The sequence below is a fragment of the Scleropages formosus genome, chromosome 5 (genome assembly GCF_900964775.1).
Source record: "Scleropages formosus chromosome 5, fSclFor1.1, whole genome shotgun sequence".
NCBI lineage: Eukaryota > Metazoa > Chordata > Actinopteri > Osteoglossiformes > Osteoglossidae > Scleropages > Scleropages formosus.
Genome location: NC_041810.1, coordinates 10443473 through 10454848, shown reverse-complemented (window position 1 = coordinate 10454848; position 11376 = coordinate 10443473). Strand labels below are relative to the sequence as shown.

At 44.3% G+C, this 11376-nt stretch overlaps 1 protein-coding gene across 2 annotated transcripts; it reads left to right on the top strand.

Annotated features, from left to right (window-relative positions):
• The first annotated feature begins 1593 nt into the window (after positions 1–1593).
• Positions 1594–10955, top strand: LOC108931094 (E3 ubiquitin-protein ligase ZFP91-like). Of its 2 annotated transcripts, none has more exons than XM_029252563.1 (12): positions 1594–1937; positions 2116–2537; positions 2821–2852; positions 2959–3051; positions 3342–3378; positions 3465–3584; positions 4497–4658; positions 8218–8268; positions 8851–8929; positions 9023–9137; positions 9291–9390; positions 9485–10955. In XM_029252563.1, exons 2-12 carry the CDS (start codon positions 2173–2175, stop codon positions 10110–10112), a joined length of 1782 nt encoding a protein of 593 aa, XP_029108396.1. In that variant the 5' UTR covers positions 1594–1937; positions 2116–2172; the 3' UTR covers positions 10113–10955. The 2 variants fall into 2 exon arrangements, with proteins under 2 accessions (XP_029108396.1, XP_029108397.1); XM_029252564.1 differs by lacking the exon at positions 1594–1937 and adding an exon at positions 1944–2029.
• Positions 10956–11376: the final 421 nt, after the last annotated feature.

The following is an 11376-nucleotide window of genomic DNA, read 5'->3' as shown; positions in this document are numbered from 1 at the left end:
AGGAATTTGGCTGGCAATCGTGTTCGGTCATGTTCTGCAAGAAGCAATGCCTCAGCTCACTGTAGGAGCTAGTGAAGAAACCACAGACACCTCACACTGTTGCCAAGGTGCAAGCAAATTCCCCCGCTGGGTTGCCTTCAGGAGTCCTTTTCTACATCACCTTCTGCACCAGGAGAAGTGTATTAAAATTCAGATTTCAAGCCGAATTTTTATGAGCTTTTTCGTTTACAGTCACATGGTTACCATGTGGTATCCCGATCTTCCACAGTGTACACCGTTGAGGCTGACATGATACGGACACACGATGCACACGGCTGTGGCACCCTCACCAACATGGAACTCGGCCTTTGTCCTTTATTTTATTTTGTCAGTTCTTCTCAGCAAAGACAGACAGTCCTAGTTCTAAAATGACTGTTTAATAAACTTAGAACACTACACTTATACACTCACATTGTCTGGGCTAGCTTTTCCCCAGTACACTCTCTAAAACTGACACCTGCTGCAACAGCATGTATAACAGTAGTTCCTATTGTTACAGCCTTGGTCTCGAAATCAGGCAACAAATTGTGCTTTTGCAGCTGTGCGTCTATCTGTGCGTATACCGTCTGATTGTTGTGCTTGCACTTTTGTTCAATCTTAGTTGTGCATCACTGTGGAGAAAAACCTCTGGCGAGTGCAACAATGTGAAGGTAAATCAGTGCAGAAGTACTTTTGTATCTGCAGCCATGACACATGTGGGGCATGCAGTGCAGCGGCTCCATGGAAATACACACACACACACACGCTGGCTGGAGCCGCTTGTCCCGAGGGGAGTCATGACGAACTGGAGCCTAACCCAGCAACACAGGACGCAAGGCTGGAGGGGGAGTGGACACACAGACAGTATAAATACATACAGTGAATACAATTAATACAATAAATACAGACTCACACAATAGATACAGTCAACAATAAATTCAGACAATAAAGCAGACATAATACAGACAATAAAAGAGGCAGTAAGTGTTTAACATTGATACATTACATTCAACATACAACATTCAAGACAACGTGCAATTGTCAAACAAAGTGTGGGTGTGTGTTGAGGAATCTTATGGCTTGTGGGTAAAAGTTGTCCATGAATCTTTTGAAGAAAGTACTGATTGTTCTGGCCCTCTTGGCTGAGGTCACTATGCACAATGGCTGATGTCTCTGGTGACACTATTGGCCTTGGACAACGCGTATGTGTATGTATCTTGTATTGAAAGCCGCACCAGTAGGTGATGCACCCCAGAGGATGGACTCCACTCTATGCCTGCAGAAGTTCGATATGCATGTCTAAGTATGTTGGTGATTACCTTGTACAAAAGAAATAAGGAACTTGTTTACTTTGCCCCCCTAGTGCAGTTTACTTAGTAAATTATCACAGAGCCAAATTGGCTTTTGATTTACATAATTTTGGTTAATGATAAACACATATTTAAAAGAAAAAACACCTAATTTTTTTTTTTTTTTTACTATTTTTATGTGCTTTTATGTTGTATTACAATACAAGCATCTTTTCTCTTAAACATAATAACTATAAACAATGATGTCTTCTCTGCAAAACAGATGTAAATCACTAAAAGACTACATTACCTATAAAAGACCGGCGTCTTTGTGAACCAGGACGAAGCTCGACTGGCAGTGAGGTTTCGTCCTGTGGATGAACGTTATTCTGTGTTTTTGCTCGAAAAACTCCTACTCCGATTTAGGGTACCAGATGGCTCCTTTATGTTACAAGAAAAACTACATCTCCCATAGTGCACCACAGACTTGTGAACGAGCAGGCCAAAAGGAGCGAAAAATTCGGGCTCGTTTCCTCCTTAAAGGAGACGCGACACAAAGCGCGTTTGATCGCCGCACGTCTAGGCCCGCCCGGAAAGCAGGTTTACTATAGCTTTAAGAGAGGAAAAACAGTGAGTGGGTCTTTAAAAATAAAAATATTGCTATCAAAAATATAATTATTAATTGGCGGGCGAAATTAAAAGTGGTTTTGTGAAAGAAATAGGTGAATATGTTTCGCCTAGCTGTTTCAGTTGAAATACGGGCCTCTTTATAACTGCCTTTATAAGTATGTTTTTTCTGCCGTTCCAGAGGGAATCGAGCTGTGATCTCCAGCAGAAGGCCGCGTCGCAGGGGACACGCTCGGGCATGGACCCTGACACCGCCCGGGCCGACGGGAGCAGCTCCGAGCAGCCCGCTCAGAAGGCCACGGCGGCGGCCTCGACCCCCAGTGAGCCGTCGAGCCCGGGGCGGGTGCTCAGAACCCGCGTACTCAGGCGTGCACACAGCGGGGCTCCTTCCGCGGCCCCGAGCGATGCGCCGGGCTCCGGGCGGGTGTTGCGGGACCGCTCCGCTCGGCGGCCAGTGACTGGGCGGAACCTCGACGAAGATCGCAGCTCGGGGAGCCAGGGGAGCCACCGGAGAAGAGCCGAGTTCACGCGCCGCAGGAGGAGCGCCGCGGCCCGTGTCGGGACGCCACGAGAAGCCGAGGATGAGAAGGCCCTCGCGGAAGAGTGAGTGCATGGGCCCGGCCCGGTCCGGTCTGGGCGATTTTGCTGGACCTGTGGCTCCCGAGTCCATAGCCATACAGTAGCTGTGCTCATTTGACCGAAAGTACTGCCAGTCTGCAAGCTTGTGTTGTGTTGAATGAATGTGGTAAAATAAAAATGTGACCACCACGACTGGAGCCCCGATCGATTCCCAGTTTAACGAGGAATTCTGTCCCGGCTCAGTTCTTTTGCCTTATATTATTATTCTGTTATTCCTTGTACTAATAAGAGAGTTCTTTCTTTTCAGATCTGAAGAAAATAAACAGTTCTTGGACAAAGGTAAGCTGAAATAATGTTATCCTTGCTTTATCAAAACTGTCCTTATGGTGTAACGTCATACTAGTTTTGCTGTTTCCATGGAAACTGGCTCTTGTTACTCCAACAGCCACCCGGTCTTCGAGACCCCGACAGAGAGCAGGCCCCCTGCAGGCGCCCCGTCCTTTAGTGCCCCTTGTTTGCAAGAGCGAGCCAGACTACCGTAAGGGACTGTGTGTGCGCGTGTGTGCGCCTGTGTGCTGGTTTGTTAAAGAACAGCTCATGACATGGATCGTTTTTCCAGATCCACACCTATGGCTTTGTGGGAGCCATGGTGCCAGTGGCCTCATTATAGATGGTGTTCAGACATAAGTGTGGGCAATCATGAGAAGTGTGTGTGTGTGTGTGTGTGTATATATATATATGTATGTATGTATGTATGTATGTATGTGTAGGTGTTTGGTCACATTTGGTTTCCTTGGTCATTGTGAAATGCCATGTCCTTGTTTGCAGGAGCATCGGGCGATGGTGTAGACAGGACTGGCGGGAGGTGAGCGAAGATCAAGAATCCCTCTGCACCATTTTCTCAGTTCCCTGTGTGTATGCTGATCACTGACATGTTTTTGTATGTTTTAGTGAAGAAGAAGAAGATGATGATGATGATGATGATGATGATGACGACGACGTGCTTGTGGAAGATGACCCTCCTTTCACAGATGACCCAAGTGACCTGAACTACAAGCCTGAAGATGAAAGGTGTTCTGTGACCTGGACACACATTAAAACAATGTGTTTGTATTCAAGTATCTCAGACACAAATGCATTTAGTGTACATTGTGATTTTACTGTTGGATTTCACGGACTCCAAAATGGCAGGGATATGTCTGATCATGCAAGGGAGCGCGGTGGCACGGTGGGTTGGACCGGGTCCTGCTCTCCAGTGGGTCTGGGGTTCAAGTCCCGCTTGGGGTGCCTTGCAACGGACTGGCGTCCCGTCCTGGGTGTGTCCCCCTCCCCCTCCAGCCTTACGCCCTGAGTTGCCGGGTTAGGCTCCGGCTCCCCGCGACCCCGTATGGGACAAGCGGTTCAGAAAGTGTGTGTGTGTGTGTGTGTGTGTGTGTGTGTGTGTGTGTGTGTGTGAGAGAGATCATTTTGGACTCATTGGGTCCTTGACTTTAAAATGTGGGGCATTATAAAGTGAGTTCTCTTCCTCGCAGTAGGGTGGATGGCATCCCTTTTGAAGTACAGTGTGCAGCTACTCGTAGTGTATTGTCATTACTCTTGCCTTTGGATGGAGTGTCCATTGCCACTGGCTGTTTTACTGCACAAATTAAAACTTAAAACGTGAGCAAATGACATGAAGAAGTCAAAGACGGCTGCATTTGCAGAGAGAACTGAGGTGCTGCTGTTGGCGCTCACAATGCCTTGTGTCACTTTACAGGTCTTTTCACTGCTTCCCACTGCTTTCAACTGTGTTCTACTTTGAGGTGCTCTCAGGGTATTTCGACTGTCAGAAAAGTGAATTTTTAAAAAACAATTTTTTATGTTTTCAATGCAAGTGACTCATCAGACAAAGATGAGCCAGTGTTGCAGTGTTACAGTAAGTTGTGCTGGGTTAAAAGGTTTGTAGCCTTAACTTTTTCTTCTCTATGTGTTTTGTTTCTGCAGGGATCCCCAGAAACCACGGCGGCGGGTCCACCGCCAGAAGGAGGACAAGAAGGAGAAGGACCAGGAGAAGGAGAGGGACAAAGAGATTAAAACAGAAGGAGGAGCAGAGGTCGAAGTGAAGTTGGAAAATGAGTTTGGAGAGGAGGCGGAGCCTCCGAGGAAGTGAGTGGGCAGGGTGAGGGGTCTGAGTGCTTAATGATGGTTCTTGTGATGTTGGCGGACTTCTAATGACAACGGACCACTTAGACTGCTCAGTGGAGAACAAGTGGATAGTTACCAAGCCATTTTATGAGCACCATAACGAGACTAATTACTGATTCCTTTGCATAAAACCAAGATGTCCAACCTCCAGTCTACCACCTGACATGCAGCAACCCACAATTTGTAAATTACTAATATGTACCATATCTCCCATAAACGCTAAGTTATTTTGAATCGTGCAGAAGTACAGTTATAGTGAAACAAACACTAAGTGGCCGGTGATATCGAGTGACAGATCAGCGGAAGCAGAGCTGCTGTCCCCAGTCAGAACTACTAGTGTATACAGAAAAACCCTGATTTACTGCGAATTTGGATATGATGCAATGGGTTATTGGACCCTTTTTTGCTCTTTCAGGAATGTGAGAAACCGCATTGAAAAGTTCCAAAGTTGGCAAAGTTTACAAACTTTGCAAACTGTCTTACACTGCTAGTGGGTCAGAAATGCTGAAATGCCTCTTAGTCTTACACCTGTCTCGGCACCCGCCATCAATTTATTGTTGGCAAATCACACTTACCGAACGGTGATGTTAGTTTCAAAAGACTATTCTAAACTAATATCAAACAACAAAAACTTTTTAAAAATACCCAGAGAACGCAAACAAGTTTCCGGTAAAATCAAAACAAAGGCCTTTTTTCGTAGTATTGTGAATTAGTGAGTTTGTTGTCAAAGCGCTCAGTATCATGCGGGATTTCTGTTGGTGGCCACTGTGGCCTGTGACTGTCTACAGTTATCAAAAGCTAACAGTTTCTTTTGTTTTTTCTGTCTTGGGCAGTATGTTGTCTTTATTATCAGCAGCCATTTGCAGTTTAGCGTGCTCGTAAACACACATGTTGGGACTGCTGTCTGACTTTTGGATGTGTGTGAATTTTTTTTGCGTGTTAATTTTGTTTTTTTTTTATTTTTTTTATTTTTTATTTTTTAAATCAAAATGGAATAAACTGCTAGAAAAAGAAAGATAAACTTTATGCACTTGACGCGATGAAGACTAAAAGTCAAACTAAAGTTGCACGTGACCTGGGGATACCGGAATCAACACTTTGTGGCTGGAAATCTCAAGAAAAGTTGTACACATCACTTTGCAAAGTTGAAGAATAAGCAGGACTAAAAGCCAAATGCTTGAAGACAGCCAAAGATGTCAGTCTTGATCACTCCCTGTATGTGTGGTTCGTTTAAACTTACTCAGAAGGCCTTCCAATTTCTGGTCCTATTCTCAAAGCTCAAGCTGAGAAATTTGACAAGCACATCAATGAAGAAACCTCACTGTTCAAAGCTAGCAATGGATGGCTAGACTGGTTTAAACACCGTCATGGCATTTCTAAAGTGTTAGCGTCTGGAGAAATTTTCTCTGCCGACAGTGCTGCCGCAGGTGAATACCCAGCTGAGCTAAAAACTCTCATAAAAGAAGGTGGCTACATAGAAGAACAAGTGTACAACTATGAGGAAACAGGCTTCTGCTACAAGATGATCCCAGACCATATGCTGGCCAGCAAAGATGACGCTCACTGACTTGAGGGGTTCAAAAACGCAAAGATTGCGTGACGTTGTTTTGTATAAACAAGACTGGAACACATAAGTTTAAAACCGTTCATGATTGGCAAATCTCGCTCTCCCGAGCTGCTTCCACCATGTCAACATGAAGTTGTTACCGTTTGAGTACACGCACAGCAGCAATGGTTGTATGACAAGTGTCATATTTGAGGATTGGTTTCACAAAACTTTTTGTTCTTGCCATCCACACTCATTTGCATAAGCAGGAGCTAGAACCCAAAAGCTCTTCTCTTGCTTGACAGCTGTCCCGCTCATCCACCAGTTGCCTTCCTAGTAAGCTGTGATGGAAAGATCCAAATCTCTTACCTATTCAAGAACACTACATCCAAGATCCATCTCCTAGCCCAGGGCATCATCTCTGCATTCAAGCAGAATTACAGGTGGGGAATTAATTCGTAGAATTGTAGACGACTGAACAATGCTTGAAGCCTGTCTGAAAAGCGTGAACATGATGGAAGTTTGCCAGCTAGGTGGTAAGGCCTGGGCAAATGTTGGGAGAATGGTCCGGGGCCAGCCTTTTCATCATGCCAGTCCACCACGGAAGATCGTGATTACGAGCCAGACCTGTACGGCATCACAGAAGACGATGTGCGTGAGGCAGAGAAGCTGTTGAAACCGACATCCAGCAAAGAAGACGTACACCAGTGGCACTCTGCCGATGACGAATGTCCAATGGATTAGCACAGGACAGACATTGAGATCATCCATAACGTAACTAGAGTACCGGCTCTATCTCCAACTCAGAAGTATTCTAGATTTTGCTGTCAGCGACATGCTACATTCAAGCAATGAACACTTGATCTTTTTTTTTTTTTATTAAAAATAAACTGTAAATAATGATTACTGATATGCCATCATAGTTAGTAGTGTTTACGCATACAGTGCATGTATTCTTGAATGTTTTTTGTTATCAAACTAATTTTGAATAGAATGAGAGCAAAATGAAATTTTATAACTTGCGTGAATGTGGTTTTAAACTTTTAAAATACTTTGTTTTGTTAAGTAAAAAGATTTAATTTGTTTTAATTTCTACTGTAACAACCATTAATTTGTGGAATTCTTTAATTCAAAGATAATATACTTGCCAGAAAGTAAATGTGCAAAAAACAGGTCAAATAGGGTGAAAATATGGGTGATTTAGGATAAAGGGTCAACATTTGGTCAGTTTGAACGCTGATTTTCTTGAACTTCAATTCAACGCGACCCTGCTTTTTTTGCAGTGACATTTTATGGGCCCTAATGAGCGTGTTATAATGGGGTTTATCTGTATGGTATACTAGTTAAAAATAAATTGTGCGTGCGGATTAAAATATAGTACATAAGGCTAGTTTCTCTGCTGTAATTTAATATAGACTAAGTTATTTATCCTTGGTTTATAATATTTGTATTTGCTTTAATCTGAATGCTGAACATGGTTTCCTAATAAAGGAAAAAAAGTTTGTGACGAACGTAGTGGGATGGGTAATCTTAGTTTTTTATTAAAATTAATTCGATTGATATCTAATGAAGCAGCTTCAGTTAACAATAAAACGGTTACAAGATGTTATATCATGATAGATGCGTCTACACTTGAGACATTTCAAATCTGTTTTCATTAAGTGAAGTTATCTGAACTAAAAGTTAAACTTGGGGAACAGAAATGACTTTATAACTCAGAATCACAGGTCACAGTGAGCTGTGCAGCTGAAATTGTTGCCATAAAATTGGAACTGTTTTTGGGCTGCGAATTTAAGAATTTTTTGACAAAAATTGTGTCTGCCGATAAAAGTGTATTATATCCCCGTATATATCAGGTAAATGACTTAATGATGGTATGTCTTGTTTAAGCAAGCTAAATCCACTGGAATAGAAGAAATTTGAGAGCTGTGTTGCTGGGACCTTTCTGAGGCAGTTTCTTTCCTTTAATTGTAGGAGGGGCAGACGGCGGAAAGATGACAAAAGTCCTCGTCTTCCAAAGAGAAGGTAAGCATTCCCTCTTGAAGTGATTATTGGCATTTTCCTGTAAGAGTACTCTAAACATTTTCTTAGTTATTCATCTCATGCACATCTCCTCAGCTTCCTGACAGAGCTGGCACCAGAAATGTGTTGATAATTCCAACATCACTTTTACTCTCTAAGTTATAATAAAAATCAGTGAAGGGTTAATAATACAGATATTCCTCACTTTATTCACTGGGGAGATTCTGGTTATAGCTACTGTAATATATGCATTTTTTTCCTTTGAGCTACATGACAGTTGAAACTAATTTAAAATGACTGGAAAATGCGTAATTCTGACATGTTCTAAACGTGCAACATTCCTCATCGTGTTTTTGAACACAACAATCAGAAACATCAGACAAACGCTTTACTGCCACCTGTTGGCTTGAAGGATAAACACAGGTTGCGCCTGCTCTTCGACAAATTTTTGCAAAAGGGGTCAGTGAAGGAAAAAGAATTTTAAAAAATGTTTGTCTTTTTGATCATCTGTAATTCAAATATTTGTAACCCAAAGAGCCAGTGTATCTTTTTGAATCTGGTAATTTCACCATTTTTGGCATACAGGAAGAAGCCTCCCGTCCAGTATGTGCGCTGTGAGATGGAAGGGTGTGGCACTGTTCTTGCTCATCCACGCTACCTCCAGGTTGGTTAGCAACAATAATATCCATGGCAACAACAAGTGTCCTACCTGTGTACAAACTTGACACTGAGCTCTTGGTCTTCCTGTCCCTTTCAGCACCACATAAAGTACCAGCACTTGCTGAAGAAGAAGTATGTTTGTCCACACCCGTCCTGTGGGAGACTCTTTCGCCTCCAGAAGCAACTCCTGAGACATGCCAAGCACCACACAGGTACATGCTCCCACATGCAGTCCATGCATGTATATACCTGAACGGGTGCATACTGGGGATATACCAATTCTGGATTCAGCAAAGGTTTGGTGTTTTCTGTGACCAGTTTTTTTTTTTTTTTTTGTATGTGTATGTCTGTGACTGTCTCCTCAGACCAGAGGGACTACATCTGTGAGTACTGTGCCCGTGCCTTCAAGAGCTCCCACAACTTGGCTGTGCACCGCATGATCCACACGGGCGAGAAGCCACTGCAGTGAGTCCTGTTGGTGTGAACCCCTAGTCGATCAGTGCTATCCCAGTGGGCGTCCCGCTGGCCCCAAGCCTCACCTCCCCCTTCCTTGCCGCAGGTGCGAGATCTGCGGCTTCACCTGCAGACAGAAGGCCTCCCTCAACTGGCACATGAAGAAGCACGATGCTGACGCCTTCTACCAGTTCTCCTGCAGCATCTGTGGCAAGAAGTTTGAGAAGAAGGACAGCGTGGTGGCCCACAAGGCCAAGAGTCACCCTGAGGTGCTGATAGCTGAGGCACTGGCGGCGAATGCGGGTGCCCTCATTACCACGCCTGCACCTCTGCTGGAGGCACTGCCTGGGGCTGGCCAGATGGAGCACGAGGCAGAGGCCCTGCCCCCTCAGCAGGTCATCCCCCCTGTCGCGCCCCAAGCCCAGATTCTGACGCTGCCCACACAGCCTGTTGCACTCCTGCCCCAGGGCTTGGCATTGAGCACCATCTCCACGCTAGCCTCTGCCCCTACGGCTGCTGTAGATGCCATGCCTGGGGGGCCAGACGGCGTGACTTGGGAAGGAGCAGTTGAAGGCGGGGGCCTGAGGGAGGAAGGAGGGGTCATGTGGGAGAGGCAGGGGGAGCAGGACAGTGGTGAGGGTGAGTTGGGATGGGGGAGAGAAGGCCATGGAGAAGTCCTGTTGGAGAGTGCAGAGACAGCAGGGCAGCAGGAGAACCACCAGGGGCTCGTGTAGCGGATATGGGGCAGGAGGGCGGGGCTGCGGTCCTCTGCAGAGGCATTGGCGCTTTCTTGTTAATTCACTGTTTTTCCACAGTTTCCACAGCGCACAGAGCTGGCCCTCACAGCCACATGTTCTCTTCAGGGAGTTTCAGTTCATGTCTTTGTCCCTTTCTAAATGAAGAAGGTTTTAGAGCAAATCCTGCGAACCCTACGTTTTCCCTCTCCATCTCCGCATGAGATGGGCCGAGAACGTTGGTCGTCTTTTCCCCTTTAACTTTCTCTAAAGGCAAATGTACCTAAAGCATTAGTACAGTATTAATGTACGAGGTTTCCTTTCAGTTATATTTATTTTGTCCACCTGCGCTTAAAATAATTTTTTTCCCCTGTTTTTCCCAGATTACATTTAAAAAATAATGTTCTGGTAGAATTGTATAAGAAACCTGTACTTATTGTGTTAAGTTCATTTTTAATTTTATTTTGCTCTTTTACTGACCCCTGTTCCTGCTGCCCTATGGACAGTTTTCAATATTCAGTTTGTGTTGCACCGTCTGATGGACGGCCCTTCAGTTAAGCCATAGGAGGGAAAGCAGATTCCCACTGTTAGGAGAAAAGGCACTGGTGTTTTCATCACTGACCTCGGTGCAGAAATGTGCTGTTTTGAAGATCCTGTTGGTCGCAGTTGTTCACAGTTTACGGGGGTTACATGGCCATGAGTGTGAGCGGAGCTGGATGCTTAGAGTGTGAGGTCAGTTCAGAAAGTTGCAGAAGGACTGACTGAGCAGCCAGAGTGCTGAAGTGTGTGTTCGGTCTCCCTCACTGATGTTTACCCTCTGCTGTCACATTACAGAAGAAAATGTGTTGGACAATAAAAACTCAATGTAATGAAATGTTTGTTTTTTTTTTTTTTTTTATTTTGGCTGCTATAATACAGTATGTTGCACAGGTGCTTCACAACTCTGGTTACCATGTTTTACATGGGGTGGTGTGGGTTTCTTGCCACAGTAAACTGCTTCTGTACAGCCCTACAAAGGTAACAGGAATTTTAACATCAGTTATGAGTATCTCATCTGTAAGAGCTATGCAGCACTTTAATAATTTACATTTATTAATTTAGCTGATGCATTTCTCCAAAGCAACTTACAATGTTAAGGTCACAATTATTACATGCTTATAATCATTTACCTGTTTATAGAGCAGGGTAATTTTTTACCAAAGCAATTGAGGGTAAGTAGGTTACTAAGGGTACTACAGCCAGAAGTAGGGATCAAACCTGCAAC

Coding starts and splice junctions, on each gene's coding strand:
- LOC108931094 (XM_029252563.1), top strand. CDS start 2,173: ATGGACCCTGACACCGCCCGGGCCGACGGGAGCAGCTCCGAGCAGCCC. Junction 3,379..3,464: donor GTAGACAGGACTGGCGGGAG/GTGAGCGAAGAT, acceptor TGTATGTTTTAG/TGAAGAAGAAGAAGATGATG. Junction 3,585..4,496: donor TACAAGCCTGAAGATGAAAG/GTGTTCTGTGAC, acceptor TTGTTTCTGCAG/GGATCCCCAGAAACCACGGC.